We start from the raw sequence: 22,078 nt of genomic DNA, 5'->3' as shown, positions 1-22,078 counted from the left end.
GTTTTTAGTTCTGAATAGGCAGGAGTCTGGTTTGTCGCTGCTTTTCCTTTTCTCATCGGTCTTCTTGTTTCAGCCAGAACACTTCTACTGGCCCCTCCCCCGCATCTCGAGTCCATTACATCCCCCATGAAGCTTCCACCATGGGAAAGCCACGGGTAAGTGCACATCTTCTATTGAATGAGAAGCTTATCAACTTAGACTGACATAATTTCAACCATAGATGATCATTCTGGTGCGCCATGCGCAATCGGAAGGCAACAAAAACCGCGATATTCACCAAACTATCCCAGATCACCGGGTGAAACTCACACCTGAAGGATATCGACAAGCACAAGATGCAGGCCGTCGACTTCGGGATCTTCTTCATCCCGATGATAAACTTCACTTTTTCACCTCTCCCTACCGGCGGACAAGAGAGACTACCGAGGGTATTCTTGAATCCCTGACCTCCGATACCCCTTCTCCTTCGCCTTTCTCGAGAAATACGATCAAAGTCTATGAAGAACCTCGGCTGAGGGAACAAGACTTTGGTAATTTTCAGCCATGCTCCACAGAGATGGAGCGCATGTGGATGGAGCGGGCAGACTACGGTCATTTCTTCTACCGGATTCCCAACGGCGAGTCTGCGGCAGATGCCTATGATCGAGTCAGTGGGTTCAACGAGTCCCTCTGGCGCCTGTTTGGTGAGGACGATTTCGCAAATGTCTGTGTGCTTGTTACGCACGGGCTTATGGCGCGAGTATTTCTCATGAAGTGGTACCACTGGAGTGTGGAATACTTTGAGGACCTTCGCAACATCAACCATTGCGAGTTCCTAGTCTTGACCCACAATCCAGAAAACGGCAAATACACACTCCAGAACAAGTTGCGCACCTGGTCCGATCTTCGAAAAGAACGAGAGCGTGAGAATATGGCTAAAGGGCAGGTCCCTGCGCCCATCACGCCTGCTAGCCAGGCTGAGCATATCCCTATTAGGCGCAAATGGGGCGGATGCCCCGATGGCTGTACTCACGGCTTGTCTGCGGATGGCAAGCAAGCGTTGCGAGCGAGTCTACTGAATTCCGTGCGTCACGAGCCTAATCATGCCCAGCCAAGACATGCCGATGACCATGTATCTAACTTCGGCTCCAAACTTCACAAATCAATATCCATTGACGAGGTCGCATCATCCTCCGAAGAAAGTGCCGCCCAGAATGAAATCAGCCCCAAACCCATTACTCGATGCGTTTCCAGCCCGCACCGAGCGTTTCGCGACGATGGCATTGGTAATCACCTGAAGCATGATTATTCCAACACAGAAGCTCGACCAAATATCAACCCAATCCACCCGAAACGATTGAGCTACCAGGGACAGAACCGACACAGCGAGGACCATCTCATACACCCACCCAGCGCTTCGTCTTCATCATCGGCGCACCTGAAATATGCGCTTCTCCACCTGGGTGGCCGTGACGGCGGAGGCTCCATGAGCGGAGCAAACAGCCTCGCCCCATCCGACGACGAAGGCGACGACCACGATCACCACCGCCATGTCAGGCCAATCTCGCCCAATATCACCACTGGCAATTTGTCCCACGTGAATCGCCAACATTTCCAGACTCCATCCAGCACGCAAGCCCAACGGTCAGCTCCTTCCCAGGAACTCGAGGAAGACGGCGACGACGAGATGAGCGGTACTCCCATCGAAAAATTGAAGAAATCACGGTTGCACCACCCTCACCATCACCACCCGCACCACCATCTTCCTCCTACCCACCCGGAGCACCGCATGGCCAATATCCTCGGTGACGGGGACGAGTCCTCGGGTCAATCAGAATCCCAGACCCAAGGAGCAGAGAGTTCATCAACAGATTCCCCGACTCATCTTCACATCGAGGAATTATCTCTAGAGGAACAGCAAAAGGAAGACCAGAGTATCCGTGGAAGCGTCTATTAATATTGTTTTGATTGACTGTCTTGACTTCTTCTTATACCTCCGCATATTCTTTTTTTCTCTTCTATCTGCTTTTGACATTTACATTTTACGACCCGCGATGACTGTTTGATTGAATTTCGATTACCCATTAGTATCACTGCATTTCTTTGTCTATATTTTTTTCCAGGTTCGATTGTTTCGGAGTGAATGGCATTATGTCGGTGATAGGTTAGAAAAGATTTCAACCAATAAATATCGCTAGGCCTACAGGTCGTTTAGTATTCCATCCAACAGAGAGTATCAACCTGTCTGATAGAAGCTGGTACCCGTACTAGCTGCTGATTAGTCAAAGCGCTCCAATAACAGTGGCACAATGCGCATGGTGCCACACCGAATGGAAACGAGTTACAAGGTTTATACGAGGTTGACGAGGCACTAAAAGTGTTGCGGTCTGGGCAAAGACGATAGTTTGCCGGGGATTCATTGAATCATCCTCACAGACTTGCAAACTAACAACTGTCACTGCCACGGAAATCGGCAACCAGATCAACGCATATCCTCTAGAACAAGGTATGCAGCGATCGGGCTCGCCGGCAGCGCCAAATGAAAGGGGACAAATAGATGGAGACAAGCCAAAAGTGGAGATAGACTCAAGTAGACTACATACATGTCAGTTATGGGAACTGACGGGACTCTCACGATGAAAACGGGTAGACGTGATTGCATCCGGGGGGATCCAGATCCACGGGCATACATGCAGTGATGTAAGGAAAGGGACGCTCAAAGATGAATCGCTCGTCATTCGTATCGAAAGTGAGAGTTTGAAGATGAGGAAATGATGGAGCAGTTCCATCATGCAGCTTAAGATTGGCACAAAGGATCCTTGAAATTGTTGACCTTGTTGATCGGAGAAGAGTCTCACCGCAGAAGGAGAAGTGGACAAATCGAAGGAGTTGGAAAAAAAAAAAAAAAAAAAAAAAAAGAGAATGGATATTTGGAATTGAGATGAGAAGAAAGAAAAAAATGATTAACGCCTGGCACAGCGTGTAGCGTGACGAATGGGAATAATGTACCGAGATGAAGGTGAAGTAAAAAGAAGAAAGAAAGCACTCTATGGGTAATCACCGCAAGACAAAAGATGCCAAGCATAAAACAGAAAGGCCGGGAATATAAACCGAAGTCGTGGGTAATAAACAAAGAAGTCAGATTTTGGGGATTCGTGATAGTCGTGACTGCGGCCCCGGCATATATTGGACCTGAAGACTCATCGATGAGATCGAAAGTCGAAGATCCCATGAGATCAAGGGTAAATGATAATGAAATCACAGGCCGTTGATGTTTTTTTTTTATCGTGAGCGTGCCGGGAGCATGCCAATGTCCGCTGTGGGAGCGTTTTTTCCTCTTTTTTTTCCGTTTTCGAGTTTTTTTTTTCGCTTTGCCAAACGAGAACCAGCAGACGCAGAACAAAAGTACTTTTTTGGTTGATGCGGCAGGCCAAGAATTGCTCAAAAGCGGGTGAAGGCTAGCGAGGCAATAATTCGGAAGGCGCAAGATTGGAAACAAGTGAAGCAGAAGAAACGGTATCGAAATAAATCCCATGCGAATCGCCCAAACAAACGTCAAAAGAAGTCTAGAGGTGCAGTAAGAAATTCAAAAGAAGCGGCTAGATCACAGTGATCTTGAACCGTTCGACACCGTTTGTTCTGTCCGGAGTCGTGTGCAGGAGAGGCCGATTACCATCAACTAGGTTGCGATCATCGGTTGCTGCATAGAGGGGAATGCACTGTTGCACATATAGTGCTCGAGATGCTTAGTACAATAGGTACAGCCGCACGATGAACCATGACCCGTCCAGAGACTCTGAGCGAACGGCAAGCCGTACGCCGGAGTGTGGTGGTAGGATGGGGGTTGAGATCGAGGTGCTGGGTGAGCCATGTACTGTGAGGGAGCATTCCAGCCCCGCGAGTAGGGCGGGGGAGGAGCCGGGTTAGCGTAACCCCAAGGGCCAACTGAATAGTAGTCGGGAGTAGTGGGGCCACTAGAAAGAGCAGAGGGAGGCGAGTATTCGGATGCGGTCGGGTTCAGCCAAGAGTTCTCGATTTGTGCGCTGCGTTGGTACTGAGGCGGGATAGGGCCTTCGGGGGACATGAGAGGTTTGGCGACACCCTGACTGCGGATGACGTTGGTCTCGAGAGGGGCCAAAGTTTGGCGTGACTCCTGGGCCCGAACGGTAGCCTTAGCACTCCAGGTATCCCAGTGGGCACGCCACGAGTTGAAACCATCCTGCTTGTCGTAAATGCGGTCGTGGATCTTCCAGTCGAATGCGAAGAGCCATTCCAGCTCCATACGGTTCAGATCAGCAACGGGAATATTGCTGACCTCGGACCATGATTTGTTCTGGAACGTGTTGTCGTCGAGGAACTTGCTACCCAACAAAAGAGCGACGGTCAACATACGATAGACCTGGCTACTGTCGGACTTGGCGAAGGCGCGTTGAGCCGACAACAGGCGCACGCGGCTGGCCAAATAAAAGAGACCGAGCAGGATGGTAGAACTTGGGAGGCGAGTCGAGGACAAAATCTGAAAGACGTATTTCCGAAACTGGGGGGAACCGAAGATCCTGGGTAGATGCTTCGCACGAGGTCAATATCTGCAATGGTGATGTTGGTCTCGAACAAATCATACATTCCCTGAGCCATCTCTGCCACAAAGTCGGACATGCGATCCATCTCGTAATCCAGGTGAGCTGCAACACCTCCAGTAGCCTTTTCCTCCTTGCGGGGTTGTTCGGGCTGCTGCTGCATTGGGGCGGCTTCCTGTCGGCGGTATTGAGGGGGGATCGTAGCATCCATGGGCGGAAGGTGCATGTTGTTGCGGATTGCGGGCAAGGCAGTGCCAATCATCGGGTTAAACATAGGCTGCTGGTTCATCGGGTGATGATCGCGAGCAGTGTTCATCGGATGGGCGGAATGGGGGTGGAGATTCATCGAAGTGGGCTTGGCGTAACACAGAGACTGCGAGTATTGTTCGATGAACTCATTGCCGCTTTGGTGGTAGCGAGGAGGGAATCCTGCATGACCAACCGGGTAGAATGATGGGTCTTCCATACGACCACCGTTGACATGGGGAGGCGTAGGCAGGCCATGGTGGCCTGGGACGAAGAAGGACGGCATCTTAAGAAGGGGAGGCGAGGTTGCCAGTTCAGGATGGGGAGCTAGACGTATTCTGTTGCTAGGGCAGGTAAGGAGTCAGCACATAAGGCCTCTGTGGGCAAGAAGCCAGATGGACCAGGAGACAAGAGCTGAAGAAATAAGAGACGAACCGTCTACTCCACCGGATCCTGATCCTGGGGGGAGAGAAGAGCGGAGCTCAGTGAGCAGGTTGCTCTGTCGTATTCCTAGGAGGCAGTCTCTAATTGAATGACATGGAGGTATGTTCAATGATCCAACGGACAAATGACGGATATATGAGATTGGAAGGAGCGTGGTGAACGTTGGACAAAACACAATCCTCGCTTGGTCAGGCGTGACGTAGCCTGGGAGGGAAGGTGATGGGTCACAATCCAGTCAATTCAGAGGTGCTTTGAGCGGCGAATAACCAGATCGAAGCGAAGTGGCAGGGCCGACGCAAAAGGGTGAACCGAACGCGCTGATTGAAGGACACCGGCGGAAGAGAAAAATTTCTCCGCGCGTTTGACGCAAACCTCACAGAAATGAGGTGAGCAACGACACTTAGTGAAAAGCTCGTTGACACGGGAGAGGATGGATATAGAAAAGAGGTTGAGAAGAAGGATGAAGAAGGAAAAGGGTACAGGGGCGTTGTGTGGGAAAAGGCCGTTGGGTTGCCCCGGTCATTTTCCGTGTATTGCGATTACAGGAGACTGGAGTCGCTGGGCCCACGTTGGGAAATTCTAAAATTAAAGGGCAAAAAACCTGGAAACCAGTTGGCGAGGGCTAGAATAAAGTGCATTCAGTTCCTAAGGACCCAGAGACATTGACGATTTCTATTGCTTTTTCTTCCTAATGAGATAAATCTAAATTAGTTCTGTTCTTTTTCTGTTTTTTTCTGGCTTTTTCTCATCCAGAGAAAGCAATGTCCCCAGCACGAGTTCGGAACGGGCTCTAGTGCACAGTGCACATTGCACGTATGGTGGTATTGGTATGGTAACATGCGATATTCCAGAAGAGAAAAGGGCCCTAGACCCCTAAGGCAAATCCGGTGATGCAACGCCCGTGTCACTGGTTCTTAGAGGTATTGTGGTATTGGGCCTGAAGGACTCCGTACTAAAATGAAACATAAAAGAGAAAAAAAAAAAGAGAAAAAGCAACTAAAAAGAAACTAAAAAGTAACTAAGAAGAAACTAAAAAAAGGTCACTCCACTGGACCCGTGAACACCTGGGCACATTGTAAGGGCTTTCTTACTCAGCCCATTTCTATAACATATGATGAGAGATTCAGATATATAACATATGAAATATGATATTAACTTGGCCTACTAAAGCTAAATATAATTGATACCTGTATCTCTCGAAGTATATGAAATACCCCTTGTTAACAGCGTTGTCGCATTCTCTCCGTTGCTCGGTTCACCCTTAGGTATCACCGGCGGGAGGGTTCATCCGGACTCTTCCACCTTCCATATCCACTCTCCAGCAGGTCACATATGTATGTACGGAGTACTAGACAGTATCATATAGTACTCGGTAGTCCACTATGGCATCCGTCCTTACAGCTGTCGGGTCATTCATCAGCCATACGTATGATCACACGCACTCGTTCCCATTACCCCGTACAACCAAGCAAGGGGAGGCAGACAGACATCCACTGCTGCCCCCTCTACTCCGGACATCACAGCCTCTCAAGATGGCGGGTTCTTCTGACATGTCAGAGACTGTCTGACTGGCCACCTAGGCACCTCTGACTCACTTTCGACAACTCCGCCAGGACACATGCACATTAGCGTCATGCTGCATGGCAAGAATTACATATGGATACTGGATTGTAATAGGCCGAGACAGTGTCGTGTCAGGCACTTATCCGAAGAGCCGACAGCCTTTTTTCTACCCCTCTATGTTTATGTGCCTATCTGCTTAAAAGGCGCATATGGAGTACGGAGTACGGAGTACATCTTGACTTGATTGCCTCTCTGCTTGGCGTTCCCTAGTGTTCAGGCCTTGCCGCTTTTCGGTCGCTGAGTACAACTGAGCACGCCCCCCTCCCCGAGTGCTGTTTCTCTACTCCCTACATACGGCGATGAAGCAATTGAAGCAGAGTACAGAGCAACGAAGAAGGATTGGTAGGTTACATCTACTTCTTCTTTCCAATGGGCGCACTGCCCCAAAGGTCTTCCTGAGCCCATCACATCGAGTCTTTCCACTATTGTTGAATGGGATGAGTGGCCCGCCATGCGCTTCCAGGAGCCAACTAGACTACTAGAGAATAAATATACGCATCTCAAAATCCTTCCCTTTCCGAACCCCTCACTAGGGAACTTGAGTCTGCTCTTTACAGCCCCATACACTGTAAAATAGCATAAGCACCAATGTCTGAGACTCCCATCGGTGGAAACCAGCAGGGTCCCACGAACGAGACAGAGTCCGTGTCTGATATCATTCCACTCGGGCCTGGAGCCCTGGCTGTTCACCTTGGCTCCTCTAGCCGTCTGAGTCTACCACACGACCCAGACCTACAAGATTCAGAAACGCCTGCTCAAGGCACCACCTTCCCCAGTCGCGACGTCAAAAAGAGATATCGATGGCGGCTCTACGCAATCGTAGAATATGAGGGGTTCCAGATATCTTCAGAGGCGACATATGTCAGGGTTCCTGGGTCGGTTTCTTGGGCGTTGTTCGAACGGCCACTAAAGTTTGACGTCTCTACCTCTCCTTCTTCCGAAATGACAGTGTCCATGTTCGCCAGGGACAGGAACTTTGATAAATCAATGTCATCAGGAGGATATGAAACCCAGGTCATACCCCTTGGCTTAGTGAAAGTGAACCCGTTCCTGATTCGGAGAAATGGACCGGGGTCTCACAATGGTGAGTATCGCATAGACGTGCAAAATGGTACGGGTACCCTGACAATTTCGACTTCGTACTCAAAGGAAGAAATACCGACATTGGAGACGAAGGATATGTGGACTGTCTGCAATGAAGGTGGCGTTCATGATCATGGTCTTGTCTACGTTGAGAATCTTGATTTTGTATATGTTGAAAAGAAAGACACCGGTCGAAGCTATGGCATGCAAGCTGTAGATTCCTGCATCTGCAGTCATATTGCTGATCCTGGGGCTGACGTGGGCATCAATACATTACCCAGCCCCAATCTCCGCTCTGGGATCCAGCATCCTTTCATTGCACCGCCCAAATTTGCCTTCAAGTCGGTCAAGGGGGGCGTGAATCTCCTTTCGCCGCTAGCTAGCGGTGGATACCTCTTTGATCAATTGCAAAAAGAGCGGCGGTTTGGGCTTGACAAAACTAGCTTTTATGCCGCACAACTGGTCTGTGTTCTGGAATATCTGCATAGTAAACATATCACTCTCGCCTCTCTGAGGCCTGAGAATATCCTCCTAGATTCCTCTGGCAACATTAGCCTATGCAAGCCTGGGATTTTTGGCTTCGAATCGTTACAGAATACGAGGGATGGTGACGGGCACCGCACAATACCTGGGACACCAGAGTACCCAGCCCCCGAGATTCTTATCCACGACTGCAAGCCTTCCCCACCAGTGGATTGGTGGAATTTGGGGATTCTTCTCTATGAGATGTTAATTGGCATTCCCCCGTTCTACAGCAAGAATGACAACGAGAGAAGACATAGAATTATTGGACAAGAACTACATCTCCCTGAGAGCTTGCCGTCAACCGTCAAAGACATTCTAACCAGGCTTCTTGACAAAGACCCCACAAAGCGCCTGGGTGCAAATGGAGCCGCCGAAGTGAAGTCCCACCTATTTTTCCATAATCTGAAATGGACTGAGTGCTTTCAGCGGAAAAGCCTGACCCCTTTCAAGCCTCACGACGCCACAACGGTCTTTGTGCAGAAATCTGCAGGAGATTTGTACAAAGAAACGGACTGGACTGCCATGCTTTCTATGTTTAACTACCCAGCAGACTGGCCACAGCAGATTCGAGAAAGCCGGGCCGCAGAAAAGGAAGCTTTACTAAGCCGTGGAGAAGATGATAGATGGGATCTAGTGTGGGATGTGACAGTCCAAGAATTCCATTTCAAAAATCGCTTCACCGGTGAGAAAGCTCCTGCTAAGCCCGAAGAAACAATATATCAACGCAAGCCGCCACCTCCACCACCGACGGAGCATCCCAGTGAGCGCCAGAAAGAGGACGCACTCGGGGCTGCATTGGAAGCTAAATACAGCAAGCGCGTCATCTTACAAATCCTTGAATACAGTCCAAACTTGGATGCAAATGTTCTGTACTTCGAGTATACACCCACTAACTCACAGCTTTTAACGGATCAGACTTACGCAAGCCCTGTTACACCACTCGAATGGGCCGTTGAGCACGAAAGATTAGATCTTGTGAATCTCTTCTTGGACCACGGTGCTAACGTGGACTCAACCCATTCCCCAAGAGACGGACCAGCTCTGCTTAAAGCAGTCAGAAAACGAAACACCGTGTTAGTTGAGATTCTCGTGCAAAAGACCATCGACCGCGTTTCCCGCACAAGGGCTCTTGCGCTCGCGGTTGAGCAGGAGGACACCGCAGCCGCTACCATTCTCTTAACAGATGGTGTCTACTGCGACTTTGAAGAGTCGGATCGACCTTTTCCAGAAGATCCCTTGGCATACCGACGCTGGGACTCCCAAGACCTGACGCTTTTACGAGCAGAGGACCTTACGCCGCCTCTTATCCGAGCAGCCAGGCTGGGCAACGCCGCTCTGGTCAGATTGCTCCTTGCGCACGGGGCCGATGCCAACATTTCGTACCATGAGTTAGGCGGTCGTGGCCGGCCTCTTCCTGTCTATGGATTTGAAAGGACCGATATCTTGATACCAGCCAATTTCTCCTGCGGAAGAGCTGTACAAATAGCGATGGAAATGGGACATTCTGAGGTCGTCGACTTGCTCCTCGATGCGGGGGCAGATATCCATCTTGAGCACTCCGCTTGGCCAATTCCCGCCTGGCCTGTTCCGGGTCATACCTGCCAACCAGTGCCAAGGGCTGTGTATGTCGAGGTGACAGCTGGTCTGGAGGCAGCGGCGGCAGGGAGGAAAGTGAGTAAAGAATAGCTACATCCTGAATTATAGTGCCAAGTATCCCATATTATCGTCGAACCCGAGAGTTGTACATCTTGTAACCATAGTCTAAAAACTATCCCCAGAATACTACGCTGAATAAAACCTCATTCCAGACAGGAATATTACAATTCCATTAAATATCTCCTTTCAGATTCCGACTGCGCTTGTATCGAGACCGACGTAATAACAAGCCCCGCATACGCATACTACCTACATATTGAACTCGGTCTTGGAAGGTCTAGAAACTCATCACCAGCCTTTTAATTCTTTTTTTTAAAAATTACCGGCACCAACACCTGTACGGAGTACTCCGTATTAACTATGACATCGAGAAAAGAAGCAAGTCCCTCGGACCTCCTGTCTCGAGGGGGTCTGTATTTTCGTTGGCGCAGATTCCCCCCGATCCTTCCAACAGAGCAACCTACCTAAATGTGATATGGATGTATTGGGCTATATAAATTCCCTCTAACCTGGGGTGTGTACACCAATTCCAGCATACCTATTGACTATATGTAGACCAACAGTGTATATCCCCGAAACCCACGAAATTCGAACAGCGACAAATGAACCTGATCAGCCCACGACACCGGCTACTTTCGGCCGTTTACCCAGAACTCAACATCTGCATCTTTCGATGATTCGAGTCGGCCCAACCCGTAACCCAAACCGTAGTTTCTTCTGCATAACCCCGTAAACTAAGGAAGAACTCGGGCGGCAAATGCAAAACCCCCTCTTCTGTCTACGCGGGGGAGGCAAATTCGATTCGAGCACAGTTACCCCATGAGCGATATTAGACAACGAAACTTGTCATTGGCCATGCCGATAGGGTAGCACATAGTTTCGTGTTTTTCGTGTTTCTGGTTTCTTTCGGGTTTGGGCTTCTGTACGGAGTATCTGGGGGATATGGGGGTGTGGTCAATGTGATTGGCATGAGTCATGCTGCATAGGTGGGCGTTTACGCCTTTACGTCAGGCGTCTGAGTCATTCGAGATGAAAAAAGCAGGACAATTAAAAGGGACCATCTCGCAGATGGAGGATCCCTGCACTGCCTCTAGATGGTGGGCTGTGATAAGTCCATCTGTCAGCGGAGAGAGGATCGAGGGGGGCGAGAAGATCTACCTGCGTCTACAGGGGTTTGTCTCAAAAAGAAGACGGATGGATGATTGGCAATCAAAGAAGGTCGGAAAGGTCGCAAAAAATGAAACAAAGCGATTCAAAGGAAAAAGCAAAAGATACATGTATCCTTTCCCAAGTCGCTATCGGGCCGTGGTTGAAAGGGGGATTTGGTGTTTCAGACTGAGAAAGAGGCAAATTCCTCCGTCGAGAGTTTATACATATACGTCAATTCAAAGATATAGAGACGCCACTTGACATATTATTATGACTTCATACTCGGCTCTTGAACAAATTATCATATTCCATTATCATCCATATCCCAGATGTTCAAAACAAAAAGTAGGATCTACTTAAAGGAAAAGCGCCAGAGCGGCGATAGCGCCGACGGTAGACACAACGCCGGAGACAGCAAAGGACGAAGCACCATTGAACACAGGTGACGCACTTGGTGCGTTGCCGCTTTCGGTGTTTGTACCTGCGCCTGCACCTGCGACAGTAGGAGTAGAAGCCGCCACGGGGACGTTGACCGTGGCTGAGCTGATACGGGTGAGGCTGTAAGATGGGACAGCTGGGCTGTGTGCGGCGCCTGGCAGGTGGGAGACGTGGCCTGCACCGTGACCAGCGGAGACGCCTGAGCCTGATGATCCAGATTCAGGTCCGGTCGAACCTTCGCCCGCTGACACTCCGGAACCGTGTTCATTTCCATTTCCATTGCCACCAACGTGAACAACAGGCGTTGGCTCCGCTGCACCAGGTGCCGTGATAGTCACGGCGGTGTTGATAGGCACTGAAGTCGTCCCGGCAACAAGTGTCTCGGTTGTAACATGCGTGGTCTGGTCACGGGCTGGGCAGTCGGTCACTGTTGCCGGACACTCGGTCAGGGTAACGGTTCTGGTGGAGAGAATCGTTGAGATTGTGTGATCGTTGCCATTGCCGTTACCGTGACCAGATGAACCAGTAGAGCTGGGTCCCGTGGCAGTGGTAGTTGTTTCTTCTACGGGGCAGACGGTGGTCGAGACGACGATAGTCTCGGTTGTAGTGTAAGTTGTCTGTTCGCTAGCCGGGCAGTGGGGTACAGTCGTGGGACATGCTGTGATAGTGGAAGTGCGGGTGGTGAAGACAGTGGAAGTTGTCATCTCTGGTGGGCTAGTGGTGACCGGATACGAGCTGGTGGGCTTTCCGGAGATCGGGGTTGAGGCTGAGGACTCGATGGCGCTGCTGGAGGCGGAGGGCGATGAGGTCTGAGTAGGGACCGCGGTATTAGTCTCGGAAGACGACGGTGAGGACTCGATGGCGCTGCTGGAGGCGGAGGGCGATGAGGTCTGAGTAGGGACTGCGGTACTAGTTTCGGAAGACGAGCCACAGGGCTTCTTGAACGAGACGTTCTTCACATCCACTGTTGTGTCCGAGGCTATCGCATCGGGGCACTCAATCACGACAAAAATATCAACTCCTGAGCTAACAGCTTTCCATTGCTTGGAGATCGTCTTCCAGGTACCGGCTGTGTGAGTGGTAGAGATAACATCTTCGCCACTGAGCATGACATCCACGGTACAAGTAGTACTGTCGTCGTCTGTGGCAGCTTCAGCTGTCTGACGGAAATCGAAAGCGAAAGTATAAATCTCTTCCGCGACGGCACCAGCGACTGTTTGGACTAGCAGTGTCTGCGATTGGATGGCTTCTGAACTCAGGTGCCTATCACGAAAAGAGTCAGCTCATGTTTCAAAGGAAAGATTACATCCATCTCTATGGCTTAATAGGCACGAACAGATATCCATCCACAGTGACACCACCCTTGGGCGGCATGACACTCCATGCGCTGTTATCGAGGTCTATAGTCTCAAACGCCACATCCTCAACCAGGTTCACAGAGCTGCAGTCCGAGACTGGAATTGAAGACGGAATACTCTGGCCAGGCGCGGTGATAGTCAGCGCTACAGCTGGAAGAACGTGGACAAGCCACATTAATTGACCTTGGACTCTCATGTTTGTATAGAACGTAGCAGAGTCAAAAAACGAGTGGACGGGCGAGTAAACACCACAAAAAAAGATTAGTCGGCAACAAACCGTAATTTTAGATAAGTGAGTAAATAAAGATGAGGGGATCGCGGGCTTTTAGCCCAAGACTTCCTAAAGTCCTAATATAACTCGCACCTAGCTAGTACTCCGTAGTCGAGTGAGACTGTGCCTGACCCTGCTTGCCATCGGGGCTTGTGGCGTTGGCGCTCCACTCGGCGACTGACTGGCAATTTAGAGCGAGAATTGACTTGTTCGAGGAACGGCAATTGGTTCCTGCAGGAAATTGGCCGGCTCAATGGGGTGATCAGGTACTAATCTGATGGTCGCCCAGAATTGTTGCTCAGAATGGGGAAATTGAACGTTCGTGTTCTTCCATTTAGGGCTCGGGATGTCAGACTGGGACTTGCACACAACGTGGCATGGCTTGATGTCTCAGGTTCTTGATATTCTGCTGGTTTTTGGATAGACCCCAGCTTTGACATATGATGTCCTTCTTTGTTTCTTCTTTCTTTGTTGCCAAAAATTACAGCAATTTCACATCGAAAGACTCAAATCGATTGAGGATTGAGACAACCCAAGCTGAAGCCTCCCGGGCTGTCTAACCGGGCTTTGATTTTCCCTACGATCGGCGCTGTAATTATTCCCAGTGGCCAGGCTTTGCTAAAAATTTTCTGTTTTTCTGATCTAGCAGGGGTTGTTTTCTAACAGCCTTGTCTATTCTTGTAAATGTGCGCTATGGCCCATCGGCTCCAACCGACAATCTAAGACAATCATCGTCCCCAAATTTCGAATACAAACACAAGCAGTATGCATCGCACAGTAGAAGAAAACAAATAATAAAAAAGGATCGCCTGGCATGAGGGGGAATTCAAGAAAACATAAGAAAAGAGTCACTATATGGGCTGTCCAGACTCAAAACACCGAAAAGCTGAACAAATAATGAGCGGAGGAAGGTGAGCACCTTATATCTAATATCACACAATGCACGCGAATAAAAAGGACCAAGGACAATGTTGAGAAATGGAAAAACAGCAAAAGAAACGAAAATCATCACGTCATATATAGGTATCATACCTGCCCTGTCCCAAAACATGATTGGGAAGCAAGCGAAAAAGAGAAGGAAAACGCTCTCATGTTGACAGTCATGATCAGACAGCCCCGTATCGACTGCGCTCTGCGCCTAACAGACCTCGTCCCTCTTGCAAAGCCGATGGAACTCCCGAATTCCTCAGAGGCGATGCAGAGGGAATCCAGCCACGCATCCAGCCATGAACGCTTCTCCAGCGACTACGGCCACGCTTGCGATCATTCCCATCCCCGCTAATGAAACTTTCGTCATCCTCTTGCTCTGGACCATCGCCATACATGAGGAACTGAACACCCATGAATCCATCCAGTCCCAAGACACCGAAAGCACCGAGGAAGAACGGAGTGGCACGCCCAATCCATTCCAAGCGGTCATTGCCATGGTTATCGGCCCAACCGCCGCCGCCATACGGGGACATGTCAGACCAGGCATTCGGGTTGGTAAGCAGCGAGCTGGAATAGAATAGGTTACCACAGAAAGCGGCGAAAAATAGTAATGGAGATAGGCCTTGGGTGCTCTTCCGCTGGTAATTCTTGTATAACTGTGGAGGGCGCGAACCAAGGTACAAGATTGTTGACATCCAGGAAAAGACGCGACCAACGACCTCGACGATAGCCTCTCGGGGTGCGTCGGAAATAGGTGGATGCGGTTTCTCGGTGGGGGAAGCATTGGCAATTACAGCACAGAGAAGTGAAGCGATGAGCATAGTTCGAGGAAGTGCGAAAGGTGGGGTCTGCGCGCTGCTGGCCATCCGTATAGATCGACGTGAGGAACTGAGTTTCTCATTTGAGTATGAGGCAGTCTTTCCACGGAATGAATTGAGTACTGACCCGGCCTGAACACCAATATCTTTAAATTCGGAATGCTTGGTGGTCATGTCGACGGGGCCCGAGGTCTGATAGTCCGATTCATGGCCTGGAGGAGGCACGCCTTGAATGACGCCTCGACGAGTTGAATTATGCGAATTTGACAGGTTGCTATACTCACCATTCCGGCGAGCCTTGTAATGGGTGTACCAGAAGAACTGGAATACCAGGGTGATATCAACCAAAACGTAATAGCTGGCAACCACTACCTGCCAACCTGCCTGTCGGGTGTATAGTGCTCCAATGAGATTGCTTGCATCACCAAAACACCAGATCACCAAGAAAAAGATTGATAACCCCGACGTCGATTGTAGCTGAAAGTTCTTGTATATCTGCGGTAATTGCGCGAAGAGCCATGAAATGATGCTGAGTGTTCCCAAAACGGAAGAGATCGCCGCGAGAGGAGTGGGGATGCAGATGTGGAGATGTGAGGAGACGGCGGTCAGGAAGGGCGAGGTTGGTTCACAATGATCCGGCAGAATCCCAGTAAGAAGACCGTGTAATAAAGAAGGAGACATCATCTATTGATGTAGTGTGTTCGAATCTCACAGAGTGTTTCGGTCGAGGCCTCAGTCGCAAGTTGTGCGCCCAAGATCGAGGTGGGCGTCCAAGTATGGGGGCGTAATCGATAAGGGGATCCGCGCTGGATAAAGGTGAAAGGAAGTCTAGCCTGTATGAGGAGTGCTCTAGGTCTAGTAGAGCAAAGTGAGCAAAGTGAGCAAAGAGAAGCACCTAGGAATGTGAACAAAAGAAAGTCCAATATCCAGCTGGAATGAACAGGTCATCCTGGAGTGTCACGAGAGCTGAAATGCCTTATCGGGGTTATCGGGGCAGATCGGATGAGTCATGCCCTGATAAGCCGATAAACCGGCGTATCAGGACGCCGTGCGCGAATCTGGCAATGCAGGGAGCTGCCCCGTTTAGGTAACACGCTTTTTCAGGATTACGCCTTGGGTTAATCTTGGAAGTCTTGAATGTTTCATCATATGCTCATTCCAACATTGGAAGGGCCTCACCTCGTTCCACATCCAGGTCCTGGATCAAAAGAACATCCGTGGGCTATATCTATGTACATGTAGGTATCTTCAAGCCAGAAGTAGTGAGAGTATGCCCATCTAGGCGGGTGCATCCCTGAAGATGAGGCTCTGCCGATGAATATGTTTATTAGATAGGTCAACTTACTTCCATGTATGAATTTCAAAGCATCTGCCAGAAGGTCAGGGTAATAAATGCTTAGACCAGAAAGCGAATGTCTTGATATAGACAGTGGAACAAGCCTTCCACATGGCGATCAAATCTGCAAAACACCTTTGACCTAGGAAATTCATGAGAAGACATGGACCGAAACACGAAAGCATGCAGACCGAAAGAGATCAAATTCAGACCTGACAACCGCAGAGAAAGGGTCTGTTCTAGGCGATGACCTCGGGAGACCTGAATTCTCTATACTAATTCCAAGAGACTAAGAGACTACTTTGACAACAAAGTTGGATTTAGTTATCATGAACCAGGCCTCCTATGTTCTCAGCATGTTGGTGCCACGAGACGGATGATTGTCAATTTATGACTAGGGGTCCTAGAATCCGGATTAGTACGGTGTCAGGTTTCTAGGCAGGTAAACACCATTCAAGATGTTTTCTCTCGTCATGTTTGATGGCCAACTTTGGTAAGAGGCAACCGAAATATCGAGGAAAGTTAGGTTTGTGACTTGTAGTACAGTCAAGACCATGTAAATCTTCGCGAGAGAGTACTTAACACTCTTATTCTACCTAACCAGAGACCTCATAATCAACCAAAAGAAGCAAGCGTGTAAGGCTGGATGCCTAGAGAACTATATGAGTATGGAAAGTCTCTCTAGCCCAATGCTACCTACTGAACAAAGAGAAACACATAAATGATATCCCGTAGCATAAGAATAGATTCGTAGAATGATACACAGGACAGGAAAGGAAAAAGAAGCCTCAGGTCAAACTGGACCGTCTGAACTCCAGTCATCTCTCCAATTCCACTTCCACTTCTTCAGTATTCGTTGTCACGGTGCCTCGAGTGGCTGCTATGGTGAGAAGAATAAGAGGGTCCGCTGTGACCACTGTATCTTGAATGGCTGCTATGATGAGAGGAGCCGTGAGAGGAGCCGTGAGAGTCCCCACTGTGGTCACTATGTCTCGAATGACTCCGGTGGTGATGGTGGCGGCGACGGCGGCGACGGCGACGGGGATGATCACTATGGCGCTGTTCATGTTCGCGCTCATCATCATCCTTCTTGCGATCCTTCAACTGATCCTCCAAGAAATTTCCTAGAAGAGCACCTCCAATCGCACCCAGCAAGCCGTGTTCTTTCTTATGGCCGAGATAATACCCCGCCACGCCGCCGGCAAGCGAGCCTCCGAGTCCCCGATCCAAACCCTGGTCAGCTTCAGTATCAGTGTCGGAGCGTTGTTCGCCTGTTCCGTGTTTTGTATCTTCTGACTCTGGCGCGTACACGTCGGGGGGTCCAGTGCTTGCTGAGGGTGTGTGGCATGACTGATCGGCTGGATGGTCATTGCTAGGGCTCATTGTTAGTACTCCGTATTGGTTCACATGATTAGAGTTGTATACTTACTAGTATCCTGCATTCTCAGGCACTTTGGTCTGCACATGCTCGTATCCAGTTGGCGTCACCTGTCCCTGGTAATCGGGCTGCCCTGTCGGGGTATAGGCTCTTTCCGGAGCAGATGCATAGGGCTCCGGTGCGAGATGGTATGGACTCGACTGTGGAGCATATACTTGGTTCGGGTCCGGAGCGGGCTGGTAGGGATCTAGTCCGGGGTTATGGTATTGCTCTGGATTTCTGTATGGTTCTGCATTTCCATACGGCTGCTGCTGGTCATATTGAGGATACTGAGGCTGATTGTCCGGGGGATAGTATCCTACCCCGCCCGGAGTCGGCGTTTGGAATGAGCTATAAGGGTTGTATGGATCGGCCATGGTGAAGTGATAATGTTAAATAGAAGTTTGTCGCATCAAAAAAAAAAGCATATCAAGGGTTTATATGTCAGCCAGTCTGATGACTTGCGGGGGCCCTTACCTGGACAACATGGCGCGGCTGACCTGCCCGCACGACACATGATCTCCCGCGATCCTGCCCAAATGCACTTGCCTGCCAGTCAGCTACGCTGGTTTTCTGCACAAACCTAGAGGTGTCTTCCTTGAAATGTTGGCTTTCTACTGTAAATATGCTTGGCAACTGATGTTGGATTGGGATAAGTCAGTCTAACCTGAAAGGAGAACACGTGAAACAGAAACGGGGATGAGTCGGGGTATTCCGGTGAAAAATCAAAGAAAAAGATTGACAAAAAAAAGCATAGTGTAAGCAGGGCCGTTAAGACGTTCAGCTTTCCATCGCCTCGATGGCCCTGGAAAGCTGTGGAACAAAGGCTTGCGCCAAGCAATGGCAACAAGAAAATACGCAAAAAGGAAAGATGAATGGGTGGAAAGAGAGGATAAGGCCCGGCCAAAAGTGATGCGACCAGCACATTCAACAGCATCCTGGCCTCTATCGCCATTCAAGGCGGAGCCGTCTATCAACAGATAGTGTCAAGAGATTCATGCACACAGTGCTTATACCGACGGACTTTGCATGCTCCGAATGGAGGCAGAGCTCTTAGCCCGCTGTGACATCCAGTTTACAAGCATATCGTCAAGCTGGTTATTCATCTCCTTCAGTCGCTTGCTTTCTTCCTTGAATAGACGACCGGTGACGGGGTGGTCAGGACCAGCGGGAGGTACATTTGATTTGTCGTGGACAATAATAAACAAGTCGCGAATGTCGTTTTCTTCATCCATATATGATCGTAGGCTGGAGTCGCTCCAAGTCGGAGTGTCTACAGAGAGAGTGTCGATTGAGCCATGAGTAGCGGTGCTGCCTTTGAGATAGTTTGTGTGATGTCTGGGTGACAATGGCGGAGATGCTGGTGAGAAAGAGCGGACTCCTCGAGGCGAGGCAATAGTTTCCAAGCCACGTCCGCCTATAGGAGGGTAGACTTGTCGAGGAGAGATATTGACAGGGGATTCTGACTCGTCTCCACCCACTAGCGCAGGAACGAACTTTTGAGGAGACGTAACAGATGTGGATCCAGCTCTTGGTTGGTCCGAATCCATAGTCTCTCTCCATTGAATTTCGCTAGATGGTCGATCAACAGGCGACGCCAAGGGTTCCATGGACTCGTGCGGAGTAGCAAAGGAGTCTTTGGAAGGACTAGGTTGGCTGATAGGCGATTGTAACATGATGTCACAGTCTTCGTAACCGCTTTCGTCTTCTTCTGGTGGTGGCACCTGTCGAATGCTCTTCTCAACTTGACCCTGGTTAATAGCCTCGTTTCCTCTGGAGAATTCGGCCATTGCAGAATCGAGGGCCGTATCAACCTTCATAATCCCTTGGGGTGGCTTGTGTGCCTTGTTGACTGTGTGTTTTTGAGGCTTAGAAGGCCGTTGTTGTTCAGGCGACAATGACTTCGTCGATATGGATTCCATCGAGGTCTTGGGTTGAGGTGATGTGCGGGATGCCGAGTCTGCAGGAGATCTTTCTGGCTCGTCGGTATCATCTTTGCTCTTCTTACGCTTGAATAATCCGCTGAGCATCCCAGGCTTCTTGTCCTTTCGTTTCTTGTCCTCTTTCTCTTTGAATTTGTCCTGCGAACTGGACCCTTTTTCGAGGGATTCGAGACTGCCGCGGGGCTTTACCAAAAGTCAGTTACTTGATATGTGGAGAACCTCAAGTTTCAAAACATACCTCTTTCCAATCAGCCAGAGTGCCGTTACTATCTCCATCGCGGATATCGCGTAGAAGATTTGGTGTGAGGGAAATCTTTTTGGGCTCGGCAGTGTCGTCGTTGAAGAATGAATCGGTGTTTCGTACAGTGCCATTTCTGGATCTACTGACAATGGGTTCTGTTTTGTAGAATGATCAGTTTCAAAGATGACTTCAGGAGGATTGAGTTGACTGTGTTTACCTTCCGCCTCGAAGAATTCTTCACTTAAGGGTCGTTGATCAGAGCTTGCACGTTGCGAGTCCTGTTTCTCTGCACCATTCGCATCACCAAGATCTGTAGGATTTTCTTTCTGGCCTTTGGGCCTGAGAGGCTCCACAACAATATCTTCAGCTTGCTCTTGTTCGTCTTCCTCCTCTCCATCCAGAGTCTCGTCATCGTTAAAGAAGTCGCCGTGTTCAGAATCATCATCCGTTGAGTAGTCAACATCGGAGGCGTCAATATACATCGGAGGTCCAAAGTTCACGGTCTTCGCGTTCCGACGGCGCATAGCCTTTTTCAACGGATTTTTCGACTTCTCGTTATTGTCCCCCAGCATAGTCGCTGACAGATCCACGTTTCTGTGTTTATTCAATCTAGCAAGTCTTTCGGTAGGTGTTTCAATGTGTTCTGCAGGGAGATAACCAATGCTCCCATCCTTCACCACGCGCACGAGCCACCAGTAGCTGTTGCTGTCGTCGAGAAGAACCATGGTATCACCTTTCGCGGCATTTGCTTGTCCATCAACAGTTGCGACAAAGTTGTGAAGCGCATAAACAAATTCGAAGTCGATGTCCTCTGTAAAATCCCAATTAGAATCCCAAAAAACGCGCATGTCCCTCACGCATGCTTACCATCGTCAATAGAGGGTGAGCTGGAGATCTTGTCCATCAGATCATCGTCCATGAGGTCATCGCTTTCGCCATCTGCCAAATCGCCTTCTTCGTGGTCGTAGTGACTATCATCGTCATCCTCGTCCTCATCGTCGGACTCTCGATACACCCCTTTGTCACCGCGAGACTCGTGGTCTTTGTCGGGTCCGCCCTTTATCTCCGCTTGCGAATCTTGTTCAGCCTTGCGAATAGAAAGCTCTTGATGGGGGGCAGGCCGGCCGCCCCCGAGAGGTTCTGGAGTTTCGGGTTGTTTGGTGTGGTCTTTCGCGGAAGGCGCATCGTGATCTTGAAGGTCCAAGGTATCTAAAGGTGGCGGTCAACGCTTAGCTTCTAAACAATTGGCTTTGTACTCTGGGCACATTGAACGTACCAGCTCGGATCATCTGAGGCCTAGACATGGTGCCACTCGAATGAATGTGTGGCGTCCAGCACAATGGAATTGAAGCAAGTCGGAAGTGCAAGGAGTGGCTGGCGCTTCAAGAATATCAATGTTGAAAGCCAAGTGCAGGTACCAACACAAGGCGCTCGTCACTCAATTTTTTCGGATCCAAGAAGACGAGAGTTCTAAGTAGTAGAAAAGTCGATTGGGGTACGGAGTACGGAGTAGAATTTGGCAAATTGACTTGAAAGAGAGACAGTGCCTTGAATGAGAATGGTGGGGGCTGGTCTGCACTTCGGTCCAGCACGGAGGTCGACGCAATGAGGAAAAAGAAAATACTGCCAGAGCGACAAGGAGCAAAAGGAAAAAAACAAAAAAGAAAGGAAATAACAAAGAGACGTCTGCCAAGGTCACGACGTTGACTCTGAACGGGTAACTCCTTTCACATCTCGAGAATCAAAAGGAGGTAATCCCAAACAAGCGCCTCTTGGCGCGCGCTTAAAACCATGGCTCCATGACCCCTGAGTATGGGGATGGGGGATCATCACGATGAAAACTAACAACTCGTCAAATTGGAGCGTCGGGAATGTAGATCATTGGAAGTCACATACCATATTAGATATTACTCCGAACATGTACTCAGGTATAAATATCTAAACTACTTGCAAGTACGGAGTAGAAAGGGCGTATTTGAGTCGTAGGCCGAGGGTCACCAAGACGAGTATAGGCAGTTGTTGCATGACTATTCCACTTTCCAGT

At 49.6% G+C, this 22,078-nt stretch overlaps 7 protein-coding genes across 7 annotated transcripts; 2 read left to right on the top strand and 5 right to left on the bottom strand.

Moving 5' to 3' along the window:
* Positions 1-140: 140 nt before the first annotated feature.
* Positions 141-1,936, top strand: N7457_008436 (acid phosphatase DET1; the record flags this gene model as incomplete). The annotated part of the gene is made up of 2 exons (XM_057179479.1): positions 141-155; positions 221-1,936. 2 exons carry the CDS (start codon positions 141-143, stop codon positions 1,934-1,936), a joined length of 1,731 nt encoding a protein of 576 aa, XP_057027865.1.
* A 1,722-nt stretch (positions 1,937-3,658) lies between these two features.
* N7457_008435 (uncharacterized protein) lies at positions 3,659-5,088 on the bottom strand (the record flags this gene model as incomplete). The annotated part of the gene is given in 2 exon segments (XM_057179478.1): positions 3,659-4,516; positions 4,528-5,088. 2 exon segments carry the CDS (start codon positions 5,086-5,088, stop codon positions 3,659-3,661), a joined length of 1,419 nt encoding a protein of 472 aa, XP_057027864.1.
* A 2,369-nt stretch (positions 5,089-7,457) lies between these two features.
* N7457_008434 (putative protein kinase) lies at positions 7,458-10,163 on the top strand (the record flags this gene model as incomplete). Its single annotated transcript, XM_057179477.1, has 1 exon — positions 7,458-10,163. One exon carries the CDS (start codon positions 7,458-7,460, stop codon positions 10,161-10,163), a length of 2,706 nt encoding a protein of 901 aa, XP_057027863.1.
* A 1,475-nt stretch (positions 10,164-11,638) lies between these two features.
* Positions 11,639-13,274, bottom strand: N7457_008433 (uncharacterized protein; the record flags this gene model as incomplete). Its single annotated transcript, XM_057179476.1, has 2 exons — positions 11,639-12,983; positions 13,057-13,274. 2 exons carry the CDS (start codon positions 13,272-13,274, stop codon positions 11,639-11,641), a joined length of 1,563 nt encoding a protein of 520 aa, XP_057027862.1.
* Positions 13,275-14,455: 1,181 nt separating this feature from the next.
* N7457_008432 (PQ-loop repeat-containing protein) lies at positions 14,456-15,781 on the bottom strand (the record flags this gene model as incomplete). Its single annotated transcript, XM_057179475.1, has 1 exon — positions 14,456-15,781. One exon carries the CDS (start codon positions 15,779-15,781, stop codon positions 14,456-14,458), a length of 1,326 nt encoding a protein of 441 aa, XP_057027861.1.
* A 1,498-nt stretch (positions 15,782-17,279) lies between these two features.
* N7457_008431 (uncharacterized protein) lies at positions 17,280-18,227 on the bottom strand (the record flags this gene model as incomplete). The annotated part of the gene is made up of 2 exons (XM_057179474.1): positions 17,280-17,805; positions 17,863-18,227. The coding sequence occupies 2 exons, from the start codon at positions 18,225-18,227 to the stop codon at positions 17,280-17,282; spliced, it is 891 nt and encodes a 296-aa protein (XP_057027860.1).
* Positions 18,228-18,860: 633 nt separating this feature from the next.
* Positions 18,861-21,338, bottom strand: N7457_008430 (SH3 domain-containing protein; the record flags this gene model as incomplete). The annotated part of the gene is made up of 5 exons (XM_057179473.1): positions 18,861-19,976; positions 20,032-20,189; positions 20,252-20,845; positions 20,902-21,243; positions 21,311-21,338. 5 exons carry the CDS (start codon positions 21,336-21,338, stop codon positions 18,861-18,863), a joined length of 2,238 nt encoding a protein of 745 aa, XP_057027859.1.
* Between the last annotated feature and the right edge of the window lie 740 nt (positions 21,339-22,078).

Source organism: Penicillium paradoxum (assembly GCF_028828445.1).
Source record: "Penicillium paradoxum strain IBT 22861 chromosome Unknown utg000007l_segment0_segment0, whole genome shotgun sequence".
Classification (NCBI taxonomy): Eukaryota; Fungi; Ascomycota; class Eurotiomycetes; order Eurotiales; family Aspergillaceae; genus Penicillium; species Penicillium paradoxum.
Note: the sequence above shows the minus strand (reverse complement) of the source record. Positions and strands in the feature narration are given on the sequence as shown.